The sequence below is a fragment of the Ranitomeya variabilis genome, chromosome 6 (assembly GCF_051348905.1).
Source record: "Ranitomeya variabilis isolate aRanVar5 chromosome 6, aRanVar5.hap1, whole genome shotgun sequence".
Lineage (NCBI taxonomy): Eukaryota > Metazoa > Chordata > Amphibia > Anura > Dendrobatidae > Ranitomeya > Ranitomeya variabilis.
Window position 1 is genome coordinate 78,116,759 of NC_135237.1, and position 23,600 is coordinate 78,140,358.

The 23,600-nt window shown below is 42.9% G+C and overlaps 1 protein-coding gene across 1 annotated transcript in view; it reads right to left on the reverse strand.

Annotated features, from left to right (window-relative positions):
• Positions 1-23,600, reverse strand: part of LOC143781819 (solute carrier family 22 member 13-like) — a 36,769-nt gene extending 13,169 nt beyond the window's left edge. Inside the window, exons 1-6 of the mRNA XM_077268684.1 lie at positions 23,177-23,600; positions 17,236-17,339; positions 14,767-14,921; positions 7,493-7,661; positions 4,453-4,573; positions 1,797-1,891 (exon numbers count right to left, since the gene is read on the reverse strand). Coding sequence (XP_077124799.1) covers positions 1,797-1,891; positions 4,453-4,573; positions 7,493-7,661; positions 14,767-14,921; positions 17,236-17,339; positions 23,177-23,572 — 1,040 coding nt within the window. The 5' untranslated portion in view covers positions 23,573-23,600. The remainder of the gene's footprint in view (positions 1-1,796; positions 1,892-4,452; positions 4,574-7,492; positions 7,662-14,766; positions 14,922-17,235; positions 17,340-23,176) is intronic.

The following is a 23,600-nucleotide window of genomic DNA, read 5'->3' on the forward strand; positions in this document are numbered from 1 at the left end:
AGAGTATTGATTTTTATTTCATAAATCCATAGTACACATAAAAATAAGCCACTTTGTAATATATCTTATCAGATAAATCTGCTTTATTCTCAAAATACCGATCATTTAATCTAAACATTTTCAATTCTAAAGTAAAATCTGTCCTCAGTGAATACAGATTTTCCCATTACTGAGATAGGAGATGGCAGTTCTTAAAGTTCTATGGAGAACTACAACTGTTGTTTCGGGAGAACTTGCTCTTAATGTCGATGTCTGCCTTTAGCTCCTTATAGAATTTTATAAGCAATAACTGTCTTCTCCTATCTCCATAATCGTAATTTCTATATTCACTTAATATTGATTTTACCCATGATAAGCGGACCCGTGGAAGTTTAGTACCAGAACATACTGTATAACACTGGATAATAATTGTCGGTACGAACCCATGAATTGAGAGTGAAAGATAAATCTAAGAGGCAAAAGATGACATTTTGTCTATTATAAAGTTGCTTATTTTCATGTGTACTTTTGATTTCTGAAATAAAAATTAAAACAAAGGCTACTCCTTAAGGATTGGGTATTCTCATGATTTTTTTAGTCAGTAGACCCTGTAATGCTTGTTCTATGCTATTATAATATGCTTCATTCTCATAGGAAGTATTAGCGACCCTTTAGTAAGCTATTTGTACCAATTTTCTAGTGAAAACAAAAAAAATTGTACATTTTGGCGCACACCTGTTTTGTGCTAAGTGTGCTTCTTTTTTTCGATTTTACTATGCAACATTTCTAAAGATTTAGTGGGGTTAAGTGGTCATCCAAAAATGTTCTAAATTTACTGAGTCAGGGGCATCTTGGCTTTTCCTACTCCAACAGTCTCCTATTTAAGACCGACATATGGAGTACATTCCCTTCAGCGAATGAATCCACCTCATCTCCATGTATGTTCAACTTCTTTACCTAATTACTTTTCCCCTATAAAGCAAAACTGTATTATTTTATGCTTTTAGCGTTAATTAAAATTCCAATTCTTGCAAGTACCTAGAGATGAGCTGGTGTCCAGGTGTTGTCTAAAACATCAGACCCACTACATTTCAGCACCTTTAAAGGGAACCTGTCACCCCCAAAATTGATAGTGAGGTAAGCTCACCGGCATCAGGGGCTTATCTACAGCATTCTGTAATGCTGTAGATAAGACGCCGATGTTACCTGAAAGAGGAGAAAAATAGGTTCTAATATAGTCACCTGGGCGGTCCCGCTGCTGGTCCGCGGTCAAATGGGCGTCTCAGGTCCGCTCCAGCGTCTCCTATCTTCATTCCATGACGTCCTCTTCTGGTCTCCGCGCCGCGGCTTCGGTGAAGGCGTACTTTGTCTGCCCTATTGAGGGCAGAGCAAAGTACTGCAGTGCGCAGGCGCCGGGCCTCTCTGACCTTACCGGCGCCTGCACACTGCAGTACTTTGCTCTGCCCTCAACAGGGCAGACAAAGTACACATGCGCCGGAGCAGCGGCGCGAAGACCAGAAGAGGACGTCATGGAATGAAGATGGGAGGCGCTATACCGGACCTGAGACGCCCATCGGAGCGGGACCGCCCCCAGGTGAGTATAATCTAACGTCTTTTTCTTCTCTTTCAGGTAACATCAGCGGCTTATCTACAGCAGTACAGAATGCTGTAGTTAAGCCCCTGATGACGGTGAGCTTACCTCACCATCGATTTTGGGGGTGACAGGTTCGCTTTAAAGGTCTATAGATCAATAGATAAGAGGTTTTTACAATTGTCTTTTGGTTATCTCTAGCTAGGACACTACTATTGGAACTTACCATACCAAACACATAATGAGTGTTCTTTTTCTCAGAGTTGGGTTCCTAAACAGATCTATCATGTTGCTAGATTTTGCCTTTTTTTCTTCTTGTAACTTAAAAGAGTAAGAATAGAAAATAACAAGGGAATGTAATATATATCAATAACCCAAAACTAATCCAAGTACTTAAATAGTTTATCCAGGACTATTTTTTTTTTACTACAGGCATAAAATCTAACTGGCATCTAGTTGCTAACTGCCTTCCTGTTCTATTCAGCACTGGCACAAAGGGTCGTCAGCGACCACTCCTGTCAGCGATTCAGCTGCTCAACGTCAACAGAGCAGCTGTTCCTCTTCAGGACTGATGCAGTTAGACAGCGGGGAGTCGGCTTTCAATTAGCATGATGATGGCAGTCACACCCTGTGAACAGAGCAGTGCGGAAGACAAGTCGCTGCTCTGCTGACTTGACATCGGTGGAAGCAATTTAATCGCCAGCAGGAGCGGTCTGTGACCACTCTGCGCAATGCAGAGATCGGTGCCAGGCACAATAGGCTGGTAAGTAGCAATTACCTGCCTGTTAATTTTTAGACACATAGTTAAAAAAAAAAAGTAGTTCTGGATAACCCCTTTAACAATGTTTATATTTCCTTCAAAAGATATCATGGAGTCAAAGTCCACCAATACATACAAAATGCAAAAACGTTTATTGATAAATTAAAAAAAAATGGCAAAAATGTAATAACATCAATATTAAAAAAGTCAAGCACTAGCACTTTATAACCTGATCCATGAGAGGTTGGGATCATATAGAAAGCCAATATGGTGTAATATATGTTGATTTTTGTTAGCACTCTGGCCCACATTTCTCATTAGTGGATATAGTGACATTAGTACTTTAGGTGACTATTTTTATATATATATTGAGGACATAAAAAAATCACTATAAATAGATTCAGAAACAAGGGTAACAGTAACAAAAATACCATCAGAAAGAGAATACCCCTAAAAAAATTTTTTTATTAATACTCAAAAGATAATAGCAAACAATTTTACAAAAATATATGTCTATAAAAACACCCCTAAATGGACAAAGGGAATCCGGGCAGGGGCCCCTGGGATGTAGAAAAATATTCCTAACGCTCCCCCTAGTAGGCCCTGGAACCTGATGGCCTACCTAGCAGCGGAGGTTGGCACCCTAAATTTGCGATGTGGCGCCCCCGCTCCACGACGGCTGTCCCTTCAATCCCTTAATACATCAAACAGAACATAGAAAAAACAAATGCATTCAGATCTAGAGGGATCCAATGTATTCGTAATGAACACTCAAAACACACTTTACCACTAATGTGTATATAGTCTAGGTAATACCTTATTGAGTCTGGGATTAGGAGCTAGAAAGATGTCGTTACTGAACAGCTAGTGTGGCTATATAGTTAGCGTATAGAGGGTATGCTGTATGGGTATAAAGTAGCCTAATCTGTCAGCTCAGAGGTAAAAGTTATTCTGAAGACGTAAATATATTGCATATTGCTCCAGCGCAATATAGTAAGAAAATTACTTTCAATGTCAGGACACAAAAGATCATAAATAAGTCTATAAGTGTCAGGTTTGACATAGACAAGGCTATAAGTTCAGCTCAATTAAATGACCCTTATAGGAGTAACCTCTAAGCCCATAGATAAAGACCAAAATGGAGGCGTACTCCTATAATAAAGTGCTAGAGAACTAATAGCTCAAATTAAAGCAAAACAGTAACTTGGCTGCATGTTCAAGGCGAGTCCCTTGTGTCAGCTGTGTAGGTGGATTCAACCGCGGTCCCAATGCGTCTCTCCCCATAAATGTTTTCTTGAGGGTTCGTCAGGGGACTTTTATGATCAGAAGCACCTCAATGGGTCCACGAGCTATGGATGGGTAACATTCTGCCCACCCCAAAGAAAAATCTGTGCTCAGTCTGTATGGAGGACATACATTACCCTCGCCTGTCACATTATTGTGGATCAGCAGCCACAAACGCCTGTGTCTTCCCAATTGACATTTTTAATATTAGTGTTATGAAATTTTTGCCTGGTTTTTGTATTTGTCAATAAACTTTTTTTGCATTTTGTATGTGTTGGTGGACTCTGACTCCATGCCTATCGTAGGAAATATATGCTATAGTGACAAGGAAGGGTAATGATGGAACCTAACCAGTGGCCCCTCTATCCAAGGAACAACATGCAGCTTATACAGCTGACTTTATGGCATACAGTATCCAACATACTGCCTTAAATGTATTAAAGAGTATAAGAACATATATAATGATTTATATAATGATCTAGGATGTTCAAGAGGCTCAAGAAAAACTGGAAGACCTCCCAGACTCCTGGAAAAGTTGCCAAATCTCAATGGCTCCCGAAACATTCCTTAAATCATTGGTTCTCACCAAAATGAGCACCGGCATCTAATCACAGGAATTGGGGTTTGGAGGCACATGTCTTGCAAAATGAAATGCAAATTTTTGTTGATCAGCTTTGCTTGCCATAAGCAAACTGGTTCCCAACTCCTTTCACCTGAAAATGTTGCCAAGCATTATATATAGTCACCTTTACATATTGAGAGGTTAGATTTTGGGCCACACATTACCAAAAATAAATTCTAAATAGGTGGATTCATTGGATGACAGTGAATGCTTTACCTGCTTCAGAATATGTTCCGGTAACTCCCGTTTGTTCATGCGTGCTGCTTTCTGGAGGAGATCTTTGGCTTTTTCATTTTTGCCTTTGGTTAGAAGCCAACGAGGAGATTCTGGAAGAAACCTTTGTGATATTGTAATACAGATGGTGTAATAGAGGAAAGGAAAAAAAGCAAATCGACCCAATGTAGCTGCAACACATATAAAATTAATAGAAGCATAATTATTTTCTCCACATGTGTAAAATGCTCACATGCAATTTCAGGGAGCAAACGTTTTATTTTTACAACAATGGCATGACCTTCCCAGGTGGTGCCTGAACCAGGATCTCCACTTTCCGGGAGGTCCCACTAAACTGTGTTTCACCAGTGTGACTTTCATCTCCACCTACTTTTCCACTATGGGTCTCTGCTACTCTCAACCGGCCACACATGGAGTTGTCTCAGCCAATTTGCACGGCAATGGCTAAATATTTACAGGTTGTCACAGCTTCTACACCTTTACTTTTACTTTTTTTGTCCCACCAGTGTATTCTCATTGCTACATTTGAAGAAAGCGGTTTTTCCCAAGGTGTCTGGACAGTCAGTCTCTCCCCCTTGTATAGTGTAAACTGTAGTCCAGGCCCTTGTTGATCAGGCAATGACATCTCTCCATCTCTCCACTGACTTGTCTCACAAATGTTGTATTCAGACCTTGCATAACAATTCTGTATAGACTCCTAAAGAGTTTTAGTCTCTGCTTTTAGATCATTGGGTTGTCTCAAAGAGGCTATACATGCAGCATGTCCCTGAGGCACTTTACACAGTTTCTCCTGCACTCCCCACTCCTGTTGTACTTTTCTTTCACCACAACTTCATGGAACAACAATATGTGCCTTAACATTGCCACTCAATGTTAGCATTGAGGCCTTAGCTGACAATGGGATCATCCTTCAGAAAATCACTGCATACAGCGGCCTTGCAGACAATACAAGTGGCGGACAACACATGAAGGCGCATCACTGGGAGCAGATATTCCCCTTTAGTCCCATGAAACGCTGAGATATATAATCCCTTATAAACAATCTTTACATTACTGGAGATTTCTTTTAATACTCCCTGTTGTCTTCAAGATGGAAATACTCTTGATTCTAAAGGGTATACGTGTAAAGTAGGAAAGAAAATGATCCAGCTCCCGGTACGTTGTGAGCAAAATCAAAGACTTATTCTTGTTCATTTAAATGGAGGTATCGGACAACATTTACCAAAAATATTTGTAGAAAGGGGGTAGACATGGGAGGAAAAACATATATGATCACCAGACGTGTTTCGAAAGGGACATGTTCTTAAACCTCACGCCAAGTTCTATTCCCCCCATTCTGTAGATGTAATTTTCATTTTTTTTGCCCAAATGTAGAATCTTGCATTTTTCCCTGTTAAATACCATTCTATTAGTCACTGCCCATTGTTCAAGCTTATCTAGAGCCTTTTGGAACCTTTCTCTGCCTTCTCTAGTGTTAGCTATCCCTCCTAGCTTTGCATCATCTGCAAATCACTTATAAAAATGTTGAACAACACTGGGGCCAGAATAGAGCCTTGTGGTACCCCACTTGAAACATTCTTCCAGTTGGATGTGTAACCATTTATTACCACACTTTTGAGTACGATCACTGAGCAGATATGAATCCACTTAACCATAGCCTTGTTAATTATATACTTGGTCAAAAACTCTCACTGTCGCCCTAATCCACTCCCGTCTGGACTACTGCAACTCTCTATTAATTGGCCTCCCCCTCACGCGACTTTCCCAACTCCAGTCTATCCTTAATGCAGCAGCTAGGGTCGTCCATCTGGCTAATCGTTACACGGACGTGTCCGCTCTTCGCCAGTCGTTACACTGGCTGCCCATTCATTACAGGATACAATTCAAACTACTTGTTCTCACCCACAAAGCTCTCCACAGTGCGGCACCCCCTTACATCTCCTCCCTCATTTCTGTCTATCGGCCTAGCCGACCGCTGCGCTCTGCAAATGACTTTCGACTAACCTCTGCACTAATCCGTACCTCCCACTCCCGACTTCAAGACTTCTCCCGTGCTGCGCCAATCCTCTGGAATGCTCTTCCCCAAGATATTAGGACCATCCATAACTTGCATAGTTTTAGGCGCTCGCTCAAAACTAATTTGTTCAGAGTGGCCTATCACGTTCCCTAATCAGTCATTTTAGGTTTGTGTTTGTGTAGCCCATTCACTATCTCCATCTACCCCCCACCCCCTGAAGATGGCTGGACCATCATTGTAAATACATCATTGTAAATACACACCTGTGCTTTGTATCTCCCCCACCTCATTGTAGATTGTAAGCTCTCACGAGCAGGGTCGTCTTATTTTGTCTTATCTTGCTTTATTACTGTATTGTTAACATTGTTACCTATGACTGTTGTGTTTGAAACTGTTAAACTGTAAAGCGCTGCGGAATATGTTGGCGCTATATAAATAAAGATTATTATTATTATTATTGGTCATTTTTTAATAAGGATAGTATGAGATACTTTATCAAATGCTTTGCTGAAGTCGAGATATACTATATCTACCGCATTTCCCTGATACACCCAGTCAGTGATTCCATCATGGAAGGAAATTAGATTAGTCTGGCATGACTTGTTCGCTACAAGCCCATGCTGGCTCTGGTTAATCAATTTATTCTCATCCAAGTACTTACATACTTGCTGTTTAATAATTCATTCAAATATCTTTCCTGGTAAGGCTCCCTGGCCTGTAATTTCCTGGCTCCATATTGTTCTTTCAAAAGAAGCTTCTGCATAGGAAGCCATCTAAACATAGGCAGCCATCTAAACATAGGCTGTCTTAGCAATAATGTGTCCTTCAAGACCAATTTTCACAATGGTCTTAATTGTATGCTCAATTTTTTTATATCTCCATGAAATATTACTTATTTGTTGAATGACGTTTGAGATAATGAACTTTCCCAGGACACTCAGTGTACTTGTAGTCCAACAGCCTTTTGATTTATTTTTTTTACATATCCATAAATATTTTACTTACCAAATATAAAAGACCAATAAAGCTGTAGGTGCAGCTAAAGCGATCTGTAGTAACCTCCAGTTCCGTATAGCATATCCAATTCCAGCCAGCACCATCAGTCCTATTGCGAAGCATACATGGCCAGTGATCGTGGCGTAAGCACGTTGTGATGGTCCCACCCATTCAGCAACTGAAAGCAAAGAATATGCATATCAATATATCCTGCTTTTCACATATTTTTTAATCACTTTGCAGGAAATTAGAAAAAGCAGACAGTCCACATACTCAAGTACCATGCAGGAGACTTTTGTAATAATTATAAGTGGTAACTATTTTTTCACCATAGTAAATCCCAAAAGTTCCATTCAATTTTGAAATCTTGCATAAGCCTAATCCTGAAATCTCCCAGTGTATATGTAAGCTTTTGGTAACATCATCATTGTGACTCCCGATGTCTACCTAATCCTAGTAATGAAAGTCATTAAAGAATTTACCAGGATCATATTCTTACACCGATGCCTCTACCTTGTGCCAGTCATTACACTGGTTACCCTTCCACTCCAGATTTCAAGTATAAACTTATTACCCTCAGCCACAAAGCGCTCCATGGCTCAGCACCACCCTACATCTCCTCCCTCGTCTCAATCTACCACCCTACCCATGCCCTCCGTTCTGCTAATGACCTGAGGTTAACATCCTCAATAATCAGAACCTATCACTCCGTCTCCAAGACTTTTCACATGCTGCGTCAATTCTTTGGAATGCACTACCCAGGTTAATACGATTAATGTCCAATCCCCTCAGTTTTAAGTGTGCCCTAAAAATGCATTTGTTCAGACTGGCCTACCACCTCAACGCATTAACCTAACTATCCCTGTGTTGCTTATTCAAATTTTGACCATAACCAGGTTCCTCACATCATGTTCTCACACGCTTTATGCATTTAATAGCCTCTGTGTCTGTACTGTTACATACTTAGGCTGATAACCGGTTCATGCAGCATTACATGAACACCAGATTCTTACACTTTGGCTGGTCCGAACAACAAAAGCAATTGTTACCATCCACCTTTTGTGTCTACCCTTTTCCTCATAGATTGTAAGCTTGCGAGCAGGGTCCTCACTCTTCTTGGTATCTGTTTTGATCTATGTGCCCACTTAAGAGTCCAGGAGGAGGGCCAGTGCAATGACCAGTTAGCACTTTTGCAGGCTCAAAACTACCATGTAATTCACAGGCACCTATTCATTTCAATGGTCACCAGGAAAATATTCATGTATACAGTATGTAGCAAAACAGTATTTAGTTTTTGACTTCTAAAGATATCTGGACTCGGTCAGTGTGAATTTCTATGCCAACAATCCTCGGCATGCCATCCTGGGCACCTCAGCCATATACTAAGTTCCCATGAGGTAATCGCATCATTGAATGATAAGGATTGTGCCACAACATCATTGTGTCTGTTAGGCTCACTAGGTGAGCTGGATCCTTTAAGCCACAGGGCGGGGTGCGCACAAGTATCCCGGATGTTGATTCAGGAAGCAAGAAGCCATGTGGGCAATGAACACTTGGCACACACAGGAATCTCAGGAGCAGCAGCGTGGATGAAGTGAAAACCATCAAGAAGCAGGTAAAACCACAGTATGCATAAACGGTGGAGCACACCAAGCAGAGGAATAGAGTCTCAATCCCAAGAAATGGGTGTATGTCTAAACAGGCCTTAAATAGGTCTAGGAAGATGATGACACAAATCAACTCTAAGCAACATGCAAAACCCGATGTGAAGCACAGCACAGGGCAGCAGACCCCGGAGAAGGAAACGGAGCCTCAAATACACAGGGCAGGTGTGTAACAATGTTGCAAGGTTTTTAGTAAGTGGGGAAAGACGCTGTAAGCTGTGCAGAGTTAGATAGGGATGGATGAGGCACTTTTATATGGTCCTCACTGTCACACTCCAAACACTTATTAGTAATTTTACAGTCTTTAGCAAAATGTTCAGTAGAAGCACCACATCTGTAACTCCAAACTTCTTTAGAAGCTCCTTGCATTCCTGGAACGGTTTATTTCTGAAGCCAATGGTCTTTTTTAGGGGATGCGGCTTTTTATGAATGAGACACATTCAGTTAAGATTGTAATCCTTTTCACCTTGGCTGCTCTTTTCTGGAGCTGATGTAGATGTAGGGAGGTGGACCGGGCTAACGGCCCCTCTTGCGTGTCTGGGCTGGAACTGTCGAAACTGTCACCATTATTCCTGGGGGAAGAGATTTCTGACCGTAGCAGGCCAGGACACCTGACAGATGGGGGCAGGTCTGATATAAATAGAGCTGAGTACGAAAAGACAAGGCTTTTGGCGGGGGAACCTGTGCAAGGAGACAGAGACGGTTGACTCCCTCTCAACTGACCTACACCAGCTAGCTGTACCTCTTTACACAGTTAGCAATCCCACCCAGACAGATGCTGCACAGGGCAGAGAGACTCCTGCACCATTCTTTTACAGAGACGGAGTCCACGAGACCGTTTTACCCCCGTGCTTTCATTCATATACTCCTTGTGCAGAGAGACACTGCTCCCCTATAGTTTTGATAAAATATACTTGTTAACCCTTGTTCTGCCTCCTGTGTGTCACTGCATCCTACGCACCTGCTAGCAACCTACATAGGTGTAAGAAGAATGTCAGTCTTTTTCACTGACACTGGACTGCTGCAGTTTCTGTGGTTAGAACATGGACTCTCATACTTCGGAAGAGATGAACCAGGGCTGCTGGTTTCTCCGTAGGAAAAGCTTGGGTCAGTCTTACACTCTGCAATATCCTTGATAAACTCACAAAAGTAGGAAAATGGAGGAAAAGAGACTTGGTTGGCTCTTTTGTATCTTGACACAATTGTGGCCCACCTTTCTTGAATATTTTAAGGTAGCTTTGAAACTATTGAGTTTACCCCACAAGCAGTGTCCGGGTAGCTGAGGACAGGCAGGCGCCTGTCTGCTTTGGCCAGCTGGAGCTCTAACAGTAGGTTGCTGAGCTATAGAAATTTTGAACTGTCAATACTGGATATTTTTGGAAAATCCTGTAGTCACTTGAACAATGCATTTTCATGGCTTAAGGAATGCCAAAGCTTAGTTCTAGTCTCTTCCCATGTAGCAGTGAGACCAGCCGCTGGATTACTGATGTGGACAGATCTGAGTCTCTTGACCCACTCTGTGGATTGTGGCCCAAGCCACCTGATCAGTAGTGATGCCAAGGTCACTAGGTACAGTTCTAAAGACATTTCCAACCTCTGTAGTTTTCAGGTTGATCATCGAACCTTGTGAGACTGGTCTTAGTAAGTTCGCGGTGAACCATGTACCTTGCAAAGTCAGTTTCTCTAATTTCGGGAAGAGGACTGCTGGCTGAGCAATGTATGTTTATATGGTCTGTGGCGTCTTGACCTAGGAATGCAGGAAAGTATGGCGCAGCATAGGCATTTAGTTCACTAACTGGTTTCTGCCATGCTTGGAACTGAAACTGTAAGGCTGACCGGAATGTGATGACTTGCTTGCATATTGGCTTTCACGTGGGCATCTGTATATAGGGATTACTGAGGTGCAGGAGCCTGGTACATTCTGGTGCATGAAGGAGGTTCATGATGAGGGAATGGCAGTGAATTGTACTAACCTTGAATGCAGAGTGTTGAGGAAGAATCTGCATAGTCTCTTGTGCACTTAAGATGGTCTTCTGCATCAAAATTACTTACACAGATACTGTCTCTTTTATTCCTATTGATAGCTTGTTCCACAACATTTAACCTTGCCATGGCTGTGGCATGTTCACATTCATTCTCCAGAACCTTAATTTCTGTCCTATTGCATGCTGCTTCTGCTGCTGCATTTGCTTGCGACTTATATTTTGGTAGCCTCTGCTCCTGCACATGCCTTTATAAGCTTCTCAATAAGTATTGACAATTTTGAAGAGTATGACTTACTGTTAGTGTTGAGCGATACCGTCCGATACTTGAAAGTATCGGTATCGGAAAGTATCGGCCGATACCGGCAAAGTATCGGATCCAATCCGATACCCGATACCAATACAAGTCAATGGGACTCAAGTATCGGACGGTATTCCTGATGGTTCCCAGGGTCTGAAGGAGAGGAAACCATATTAATGTGTAAAAGAAAGAATTAAAATAAAAAATATTGCTATACTCACCTCTCCGACGCAGCCTGGAGCTTACCGAGGGAACCGGCAGCGTTGTTTGCTTAAAATGCGCGCGTGTCCAGCCTCCCATGACGTCACGGCTTGTGATTGGTCGCGTCGCCCATGTGACCGCGACGCGACCAATCACAAGCCAGAACGTAATTTTAAAATCCTGAAGGACCTAAAATTACGTCACGGCTTGCTGTGATTGGTCGCGTCGCGGCCACATGGGCGGCACGCGACCAATCACAAGCCGGGACTTCACGTAAGGAAGGAAAAGCGCGAATTTTAAGCAAACAACGCTGCCGGTTCCCTCGCTGAGGTCCAGGCTGCGTCGGAGAGGTGAGTATAGCAATATTTTTTTATTTTAATTCTCTCTTTTACACATTTTTACATTAATGTTGTTTCGATACCGATACCCGATACCACAAAAGTATCGGATCTCGGTATCGGAATTCCGATACCCGCAAGTATCGGCCGATACCCGGTACTTGCGGTATCGGAATGCTCAACACTACTTACTGTAGATGAATATTTTTACTGCCTTGCAGACCCAGCAGTGTGAGATGATGTCTCTGGTATTTGTACAATTCTTGCATCTGTCTTAGCTTTAATATCGTGCACTATGCGATCTCTTAAAGCTCTTCAAGAGGATCAGATGTATTAAGGGTATGTGCACACGTTGCGGATTCTGCTGCGGAATTTTCCGCAGCGGATTTGGAAAATCCGCAGTGCAAAACCACTGCGGTTTTCACTGTGGATTTTCTCGCGGTTTCTTCTGCGGATTCGTCTGCGGTTTTTCAACTGCACTTTCCTATTGGTGCAGGTTGAAAACCGCTGCGGAATCCACACAAAGAATTGACATGCTGCGGAAAATAATCCGTTGCATTTCCGCATGGATTTTTCCGCAGCATGTGCACAGCGTTTTTTTGTTTCCCATAGATTTACATGGTACTGTAAACTTTGGGAAAACTCGTCAAATCCGCTGCGGATCCGCAGCAAAATCCGCAGCGTGTGCACATACCCTCAGGCCTCTGCAGAGATGTAGGCTATGTGCACACTTTGCGGATTCTGCTGCGGATTTTTCTGCAGCGGATTTGTTGAAATCCGCATTGCAAAAAGTACTGCGGATTTATCGCGTTTTTTTGTGCGGTTTCCACTGCGGTTTTAGACACTTGCGGTTTTTTAACATGGAGCAGGTGCCAAACCGCTGCGGATTCCGCACAAAGAATTGACATGCTGCGGAATGTAAACCGCTGCGTGTCCGCGCGGTTCTTTCCGCAGCATGTGCACAGCGTTTTTTGTTTTCCATAGGTTTACATTGTACTGTAAACTCATGGGAAACGGCTGCCGATCCGCAGCATCCAAAAACGCTGCGGATCCGCAGCAAAAAACGCAATGTGTGCACATAGCCGTAATGTATTCGTTCACCTTTCTGGTATAGAGCTGATAAATTGAACACAGTTGTCCTAGGGCTCCCTCTAGTGGTAGTTCGAAAAAAGCAGGCAAGAGATTACATAAATGTGACTCAGCAATTTCTGCCACAAGTCTTATAAGTCACAAGAAAGTTAATGTTTAATGATTTCAAAGTTCTCTCTAGCTTTCCATGTAAGCTTAATAGAGCTCTTAGCCTTCTCACTGGGTTGTGGATTAAACTCTGCATATTCTTCATCAGATTGTGGGTCTAGCAAATACTATGTAGCCTTCACTTCAACTCACAGGCAGGATGGATCTGAATTGTGATGTGAGCTGCTGACTTCTAGCAGGATGGAAGCTGGAGGAGGGACTGTTGTGTGAGCTTTACACAAACACTGATGATTCATATATTGTGTAAGCAGACGTTCTGATGTGTGTGCTGTAGCTTTATAGAACCTGTAGACTGACTTACAGATGTATCTGGCAGACTTTTTTTTACTATACTGACTCCATAATTAGGCTGCACGTGTAGGGGGCTTGAGACATCGTTTCTAGGCTGTCTCTATGAACCAGTACTTACACGTAGATAAACAGTGGGGAAAATATGTATTTGATACACGACCGATCTTGCAAGTTTTCCCACCTACAAAGAATTTATTTAAAAATCATACAATGTGATTTTCTGTTTTTTTTATTTTATTTTTAGATTCGTCTTTCACAGTTGAAGTGTACCTGTGAGAAAAATTATAGACCTCTCCATTCATTGTAGGTGGGAAAACTTGCAAAATCAGCAGCGTATCAAATACTTATTTTCCCCACTGTATCATTAGATAGTTTGAAGTTGACTGCAGGAGGCATGTATGAAGATGGGCTTCTAAGATGGTTGATAGACAGTGAGTGAAGAAGAAGGGAGGGGGTTACTGAAATAAGAGCTACATCAGAGGTGGGGGGGAGAGACAGAGAGAGAGGAAGGACAATCTTCTGAAGAGGAAAACCTTATTGCAAGGCAACATGACAACAACACAACGACAATACGATGCTGTCTGTATGATTCCCAATTCGTGCGACATGACAGTGCCACATAGGACAGAACTGGATGCAGGACCAGGGTAGTTCAAAACCTTTTTTTGCTCATCTCTAAATATTATCTATTAATTTTTCAAAAATTCAAATAATGTATTGCGACGTTAAGTTTTTCATTTATGTTATGTCCTTAAAACGAATGAGCCTAAAATTTTATAATTACTATTTAATGTGATCATTAATTTTACCTTAAATCTTGAATTTTCAGCGACAATAAGCAGCTCTTCAAGTGTTAAAACTTTGGAACTTGTGGACATTTTAAGACATTAAAAGGAACCTAACATGAGATTCATGCTGCCCAAACCACAAGCAACATGTTTCATACAGTAGACTGGCTGCATTATTGCTGGCCGGTCCCCCGGTGGCTTCTCCCTGCCCTGCTGCGTTAGACTGACGGCTCTCTCCCCATGTGTGTATAGTATAGTAAGAGATGTGTCAATATAGGGGATCGGGGCAGGGAGACAAATGACAAGATGATTTTTTGAAAAACAACATTTTTCAATCACAAAAGTTATCACAATTGCAAAATACAATGTAAGAAATTGCTTTTGTTTTAACAGAAAGGCATTGCTTGAAAAATAAATCTCTCATCAATTACTACTATTATAAAATTTCTGAAATACATTACCTAGTACTACATTGTTAATCAGGATCCCAGCCATAGCGATACCCACAAAACATCTCAGCACCATAAATACATAAAATTCTGCAACAAATGCGGCTCCAAGACCAAAAGCCAACATCAATAAAGTGGAGATTAATATAACTGGGCGCCTCCCAATCCTTTAAAAATTAACAAAAGGTATAATTATTACATTGGTAAGAATTAAGGTGAGTGATACAAAGATTCATTTACTTACAATATCTACATATAACATTGGATTTTTGCTTTTCTTTACCAATTACAGGTATGCTCCATGGATATGGTATGGATATGCCACAAATTCATGGGATGTTATTACTAGAGATCGGCAAACACGAACAGTAAAGTTCAGCGTCCATACCGAACACCTACTGTTGGGGCACGGACACCGAACACGGACTTAACCAGGAAGTCCGTCTTAGGCCGGTGTCCCACTTGCAACAACAATGTGAGAAACTGCTGGCACTTGGGACCGGAGTGTGCGGCTGCATGTATTTCTATGCAGCTGAATGCTCCGGTCCGAACCCCCGGAGGCAGTGCTGGGTATTGAGGCGAGAGACTCAAGCAAGTTTCTCGCATTGCAGTTGCAAGTGGGACACCGACCTTACTGTTCAAGTTCGGCTGCCCGAACACCAGGTGTTTGTCACGCTGTCATGTGCATGGCAATGTGGAAAATACCGCTTCTGATCGGCAGTGAAATCATCCCCACCAGTCAGAGAGCGCTCAGCTATGATCGGACGTATAACGTTTACCTCCAGTCACTAGCATCAGCTGATGAGACTACGGCTCCTACCATACGACGCCTGCTGCCGCTAATAACAGTGAGAGCAGGAACGGCTGATGGGTGTATTCATTAGCCAACTTCTGCGCTGTAATTAATTAAAAAAAAAACAAACAGTGTGGTTTCCCCTTTATTTTTGATAGCCAGCCAGGCAAAACTCACAGCTGAGGGCTGCAACCGTCAGCTGTCAGCATCAGCAAGGCTGGTTATCAAGAATAAGAGGTGTCCTCATGCCGTATTTTTTAATTATTTAAATAAGTAATTTAAAAAAAATGACGTGGGGTCCCCCCCATTTTTGACAACCAGCATTGCTAAAGCAGACAGCTGGGGACTGGTATTCTCAGGCTGGTAAGGGGCCATGGATATTCCCCCCCAGCCTATAAATAGCATCTTGCAGCCGACCATAAAAGGCACATCGATTAGATGTGCCATTTCTTGCACTTTTCTTTGCTCTTCTCACTTGCTTTGTAGCGGTGGAAAGTGGGGTTGATATTTGTGGGGTTGATGTCACCTTTCTATTGTCCGGTGACATCAATCCCACAGCTTAGTAATGGAGAGGCATCTATAAGACACCCATCCCCTTTTCCATCCTGTTGTTGGTGTGTTGTGCCATCCGCTTACCGACCCCCCATAGGGGTAGCTTTGTATACCGTGACAGGTGACATCACAAATATTTACCCCACTTGTCACCGCTACAGGGCAAGTGGGAAGAGCGGGGCATAACGCCAAAATTGGCGCATGTAATAGATGTGCCTTTTCTGGGCGGATGCGGCTGCTACTGATTACCCTCATTCACAAATTTGTCTATGATTGTTTAAAATAATACACTGTTGTATTAAAGGGGTTAACCACTACTGTTTTATTGATCCTTAAGGTGGGTCATCAATATCTAATCAGTGGGGGTGCGACAACCAGCAACCCTGCCAATCAGCTGTTACCGGTGACAGCTTGGATGCTGCCGCTGCACAGTTGTTCCATCATTTCAATATAGATAGCCACTGGGTACAGCAGATCCACCCTCTGTTCAAAAGAATATGGGGTGGATCTGCAGAACCTGGTGGTGTCCAGGTCTGCTGTGTCCCGGGCAGCATCCAAGATATTCCTGCTGTCGCTCATAACAGCTGTCCGGCAGGGTTGCCAGGTGTAGCACCCCCACTGGTCAGATACTGATGCCCCACCTTGAGGATAGGTCATCAACAAAACAGTTGACACTAGTCATTAAAGGGGTTGTATGGTCTAAAACAACAAATCTGCAGTCACTCTATGTAATTGCAGACTTGTGAATCCTGTCATCCTGTGCACTGGGTGGATTTTATGCTGTCAGTGCCAGGAACGGCGGTCATGTGACCGCTAGTATGCGATATGCATGCTCTTGGCCGCATTCCAACTAGACTATTTCCGGCCTCACTCAATAACACTTGCGTCTAGTCGGATTGTGTCTGGGAACATGCATCTCACATATTTGCGGACACATGACCGCCATTCCTGGAGCTGACACAGGAGAATCTTCACAGCATGCAGTGCGTATATAGTGGCTGCAGACTTGTCTTTTTATACCGTTCAACCTCATTAAGTGTATTGCTTATATAGGCATTGGGAGGTGTACTCCTACACCTCCAACTCCTATCCTTTTATTTCATTGACAGTAATTATTATAAAGTATTCCTTCTTACCTGTCTCCTAAATGACCAAATATAATAGATCCAAGAAGGAGCCCAAGCATATAAATGGACTGACATAATTCTATCTGCTCTTTCCTGTGACACACCAGGTCAAACTTAAAGCAAACACAAAAACACATATTGAATCATTAATAACATAACATGAAAAATCTATCATCTTTAGCAGAATGAAGATTAGCAGGAGGAAGAGTGATGTGACGAGTGATAGAAGAGCAGCATGTTATACAGATTTCATATAAGCCCAACTAAGGATGGAGGGTACTCCTCTCGCCTGCATAGCTACCTTTCCCAATCATAGTGACTTCCAGAATAATATGACACTTCTGCCCTTGTTGTTTAGTCGGGGATAATCTGCTCATGACACTGTATGAGCAGAAGAGTTAGGCCACGTTCACACCATCAGGATTTGTAAGCCAGAATCAGGAATGGAACAATCAAAGTAAAAGTACAATAGGCACACGTCAACATTTCTGCATTTTTCAACCTCTCCTGGTTTTGGCTTAAAATACTGACCAAATACTCAACATGTGAACATGGCCTAAGGCTGTACATAGCAGCCCATGACATAAATAGGTTATTATTCAAGACTGGTCAATTAGTAAATTAGACTTTTTCAATTTAATTTTCTTTATTATATTTGGGAAAGAGGAATGATTCCAACCTTTCCATTTTTTATTTACTTTTGTTATATTTTTAAAAACTTTATTAATAAGGATGAGTAGACCTGTGGAAATTCAGGTTCTGGAACACGACCCAAGCTTTATTCCAAAGTTTGGTTTGGTTACCATAACTCTACCCCAACTTGAACCAGAACCTGAACCCAATTGAAAACAACAGAGACCCGAACTTTGGGTTTCAGTAAGAAAAAAAAACCCTCTCTCTCTTCCCCCGGAACTCCGAACATTGTAATGGACTTCCAGGGAAAGTCCATGTTCTGCATTTAGCATCGAACACAAACTGTCCGGTACAAACGTCAAACTTTTAAGTTCAGGTTCGCTCATCTCTATTTATCAATATTCACATTTTTTTTATCTCGCTAGGGAATTTGCAATTGCTTTATCACTGGGCTTCATAGTATTACAAAGTTGGCTACGACACGATCCTCAGTAGTCTCTAATTCCCATTTGCATCACTCAGTTTTGCGGTGCGATAGGAGTGGACAATGGGCACCCAGACAATCACATGCAGCATCGGCATCTAAACAGCTAAACAGCTGCAACTAAAACAAGCTCCAGCCGCTACTGTTTAAGGTCTCGCTCACAACATCATAATTTCCGTCCGAATGCGATCCAACAAAACATAGGACCAATGTTAGTCTCTGGGTCCGTGCACATGTCAAATTGTTTCCTTGGACAGAGCCGGCCCAAGGAAAAAATTGCAACATGTCCGTGTTTCAGCCATGCAAGTCAATGTGTGTATGGAAAACATCGGACTGAACTTGTATGACATCTGCATGCTGTCCGATTTCTGCGCATTCACAGGATGGAGACATTTTATTCTCCATCTTCTCCTCATTTGAGAGAATCATGCTATGCTCAGAGTTTGATCCGAGAGTTATTTGCATAAACGGCCCTATTCTCTCAGATGAGAGAATCTACAGCCATCTGACCCTAGCCTTAGGCAGATCCTGGCTCCCTGCTCCTGCTTCTCCAGTTCCTGTGTCCGCTCTGTACACCAGCAGCCCACATAGGACTTATTATTATGTCCTATGTCAAGAAGGAGTTAGTGGAGCTTGCATAAACTCGTGCCCATTGTGCACAAATAACTGCAATCTTATAAGGCAGACCTGGGTAAAGTGCACCCTGCGGGCCAGACAAGAACAGCCAGAGGGGCTGAAACAGTGGCCTACGGGCCTCACAGTGCCCTCCCCCGCTGCCATCACAGCTATCCGCATCCTCGGGATACAGGCAGCAGTGAAAACATTGGTGGAGGAGAGGACGCCTTCCCCTTTTTTCACCAATCAACGTGTGAGACAGCTAACGAGAGTGCACCGGCTACAGGAGCAGAGCGCCTGGGGAACAGTATCAAGGTGAGTATGTTGTTTTTTTTTTATTTCAACTGTATAGGATGTTTGTATGTACATTGGAGGCTATGTGGGGGCTCATATTGGATGTAGGAGGCTATGTGGGGCTCATACTGTATATAGGCGACTATGTGGGGCTCATGCTGTATATAGGGGCTATGTGGGGCTCATGCTGTGTATATTAGAGGCTATGCGGGGCTCATGTCATATATTTGAGGCTATGTGGGGCTCAAGCAGTATATAGGAGGCTATATGGGGCTCATACTGTATATTGGAAACGATGTGAGGCTCATGCTGTATATAGGAGGCTATGTGGGGGATCATGCTGTATATAGGAGGCTATGTGGGGGATCATGCTGTATATAGGAGGCTATGTGGCGGATCATGCTGTGTATAAGAGGTTATGTGGGGGATCATACTGTCTATAGAAGGCTTTGTCAGGGCCCACACTGTATATAGGAGGCTATGCGTGGGCTCATACTGTATGTAGGGGACTGTGTGTTAGCTCATACTGTATATAGAGGACTGCGTCTAGGCTCTTATAGTATATAGGATGGCTGTGTGCAGGCTCATATGTAGTAGTATGCAGGTACTGAGTATGTCACCATGGAACAGACAGACCAACAGTTGAGGGGTTTAATAACAGGAATAAGGTTCTCCTCGCAGGGGAAGCAATGGAAAATAACTAGCAATAAAACAGTGCAAAAATATGGGAGTGAAACAATGTAACCGAAGTAAGCAGGATTTCTTGAGAAAAGGACACTTATCAGTCTGATGAGGACTTGCTTGAAGGGTCGTCTTCTCCAACGTAGGTGCCGAGAAACAGCGGCGCTTGTCGTCCCTCTGTTGTCCGTGGGCTGAGTAGTCTCTAGGAGCCTGTTGCCTGGGGTTTCGGGAGTTAATGTGGTATGCACAGGCTCTGAGTCTTTAGCTTTTACAGCACAGCCAGGAATCAGGGGCTCTGCACTGTTAAGTCTCTGTACCAGGAATCAGGGGCTCTGCACTGTTAAGTCTCTGTACCAGGAATCAGGGGCTCTGCACTGTTAAGTCACTGTACCAGGAATCACAGTCTCTGTACTGATACCGCGGGGACCAGGGGGTTAAAGTCTCTGCACGGGCCAATGTCTCTACACGGGTCTCAAAGCGCCCCTCTCCAGTCACAGCAGAGTCCGCTTTCATGTACTCACAAGATGCAGTCTTTCTGGGCAGTCTCCCTTTATTTGTCCTCAGACCTGGAGCTCTCTCTCTCTCCCGGAGCGCAGCTGCACCCTGCTCACGCTGCTCTGTCTCCTGCGCGCGTGCCTTTCCCGCTCTCTGCCCGCTTCCTTCCTGTCCCAGTCTCTAAGTCTGCCCCTTGGGGAACCTGCAGCACAGCTCAATGGTTCCAGGCACAGAGCCGAGAAGGTAACCACCCCCAGACTCTTCTTGTGTTTTACCTCCTTACACATATGGTACAGCTAGCTGTGTGCAGGTGGAACGCCCGCCAGGGCCATGGGGTACTCGGTACCGGGTCTGGTACTTAAAGGGTTGTGTCATGGCAGCGGCGACCCGGTCCGTGGCCCAGGGCGCCCAAGTAAAAGGGAATGTCTTTAAAGGGGTTATGTGAATAAAGTTTGTTTGTGATGCCACCTGTGGTATTCGGTCAGAGGTGACCGACGCTGCTTAAAGGGGTCCTCTGGGGTGATGTTGCGGCAGCAGGGATGGTATGGCTTCCCACAGGTGAAGCTGGATCCCCAGGGCTCCCGATGTAGTAAGGACAGGTGGTATGTGGTGTAGAAAGAAAAGGAGGACACGGGGTTGCAGTCTCTTTACCTTTTTACTGATGCAAGGCAGCCACAGTCCAGGGCACCGGATCACAGGAGCTGATATGGTCTGGCTGGCTTGGAAGCGATTCTGGAAACCTCCTTACCAGGTGGAGGCCTTCCCTCTAGCGCTATGGTGTAGTCCCTTGCTGCTTTAGGCCTCACACAAAGTCCTCACGTGTTCTCTCTGTCCCCCTTTAGGTAGGACAATACCTGTATGACAGGTAACTCGAGCCTTTTTACAGGATCTCGTTCACGACCCGGGCTCTATGTGTTACTGTGTCTTCAGGTGTATGGTGGACAGGTAACTTGCAATCTGCTGTCCCGCCAGTTTCTGCTGTGAGACGTAGAGTACTGCACAACCTCGGTCTTCCGGCTACCGGTTTCAGCGTGGAAGAAGTCGCATCTTCTCCCCAGCTCTTCACTTCGCCTGTGCCTCTTTTCTCCTTCCCGCTCTCTACAATCTGTTCTGCTTTCCTTTCTCTTTCTTTCCAGGATCTGCAGCACCCTCGTGGCTGCACAGCCCCTCACTTTCCTCACAGGAGCTGCAGATCCTCTCGTCTGCACGGCCCCTTTCCTCTCACTCACTGACTTTCCCTCCAGACCAGAATATATATACGGGAGCTACCCACAAGCTGGATCAGAGCTCCCCCTTCTGGCCTGGAGTATGAACATGTTGAATGTTTGTGATACCTGATAAATCCAAGCGTTATATCACTCTCCCCATGAGAAAAGCAATGCCACTGTAACAACCAGGAACCTGGGGTGTTAAACTCCCCCCATTAAATCCAGTACTCCCGGACTGGGAAAACAACAACAGGTTAGATAAAGACATACAAAACATTTTTGGGAAATGCATTTCAACAGGTTATGAAAACTTTTGCTTCCCCTTATGGGAGGTAATTAGCTTTAACGTTGCAGGAACATATATACATGGTAGAAAATGACTTTTTCTAAAATAGAACTTTCTATTACTCTTAACATTAAATATTAAATCTAAAATGATAATTACCCTTTACGAGTATACTATCTTTAGAACTCTTCTTACTCTAAAGTGCAAAACATTAGCTTCACCAAAAAGATAAAAACTCTCTATAATACTAAATTTTACTTGTGAACTATCTAACACATAAAATACAATCCTATTCTCTTTTACTGGCTAACTTTTTTTTTAAGCAATATTAAACACTATCATTTTCAATACTGTGCAACAAATTCAACATTTTCTTATTCTGAGGTGGTGCAATCAAAAATGCAAACATTCAAAGATTCTCTCTTCTGCACGGCCCCTTTCCTCTCACTCACTGACTTTCCCTCCAGACCAGAATATATATAGGGGAGCCACCCACAAGCTGGATCAGAGTTCCGCCTTTTGGCCTGGAGTATCATTTAAAAAGAGAAAACACAGTAGTTTGACATTACATGGCTTCACCCAACCACTAACCATAAATGGAGAAAAAGTTTTGGTGTTATCATTCATATTCTCTGAAAAAAGGCCAAGAAAGCAAAAATTCTGTCGGGGTATGTAAACTTTTAAGCACAACTGTATAGGGGGGCGGTGTGCAGGCTCATACGGTATACGGGGATGTGAGCATACTTAATTCTGCTCAATATTAAATGACACAATTAATATTAATATAAATAATTATAATTGATATGTTAATATGAATATAGAGCAGAATTAATTTCAGCTTATTGGTTCGGCCTCCACAACAGTCACAATGGTGACATTAATATGAGTCTGACACATGTGAAGATACTCTTCTCCATTCACATACAACTTGTGATCAGTATCTTTAAATGGGCAGTCTAAAAAATAGTCATCAGATTGCAGAATTATTTTTAAATCTTCAATCCCTGCATTTACATTGACGTATATGGATAACAATATATTTGTATTAATGCTTCTATACTGAGAGTAGAAGATAATAAAGGATCCATGTGGCTCAGCAAACTGAAGTTATAGTTCAGCCTCAGCATACAGAGTGACAAAGGTTGTCTGTACATGCGATGTGCCTTCAAAATAACTTAGTTTGGCATTATATCAAAGGAGGTTATGGATTACATGTGATCAGCATTTTGGCAAATTAATGAAATATTTACAGACCTCCGTAACAAGTGTTGACTTTTGCTGTGACATGTCGTACACCCATCCATTCCGGCAGTCCTCCGAGTCGTTTAGTCCATACCTCTGGATAGATTCCAGATCCCAATCCACAGGAGTGTACATGACACATTGCTCATAGTTCCCGTGTTCATTACGTGGGATGGTTAAATTCAGCTGGTCCTCCTCGGTGATATTGGGGCTGTTCTCCAGGATCCAGCTGGTGTTGCAGTGGTGAGGTAAAGAGATTGCCATAAATACTTGTCCAAACATATAAAAGGCATTGAAAAAATTAAGGAAACACAACATGAATACCAAAACTTTCTGAAAACGACCAAACTCCCCAACATTTTTTAGGATTTCACCAAAGTCTGTCATTGTCATCTGATTCAAAGTCATGAAAAACACGAGACAAGCAAGATAGAAA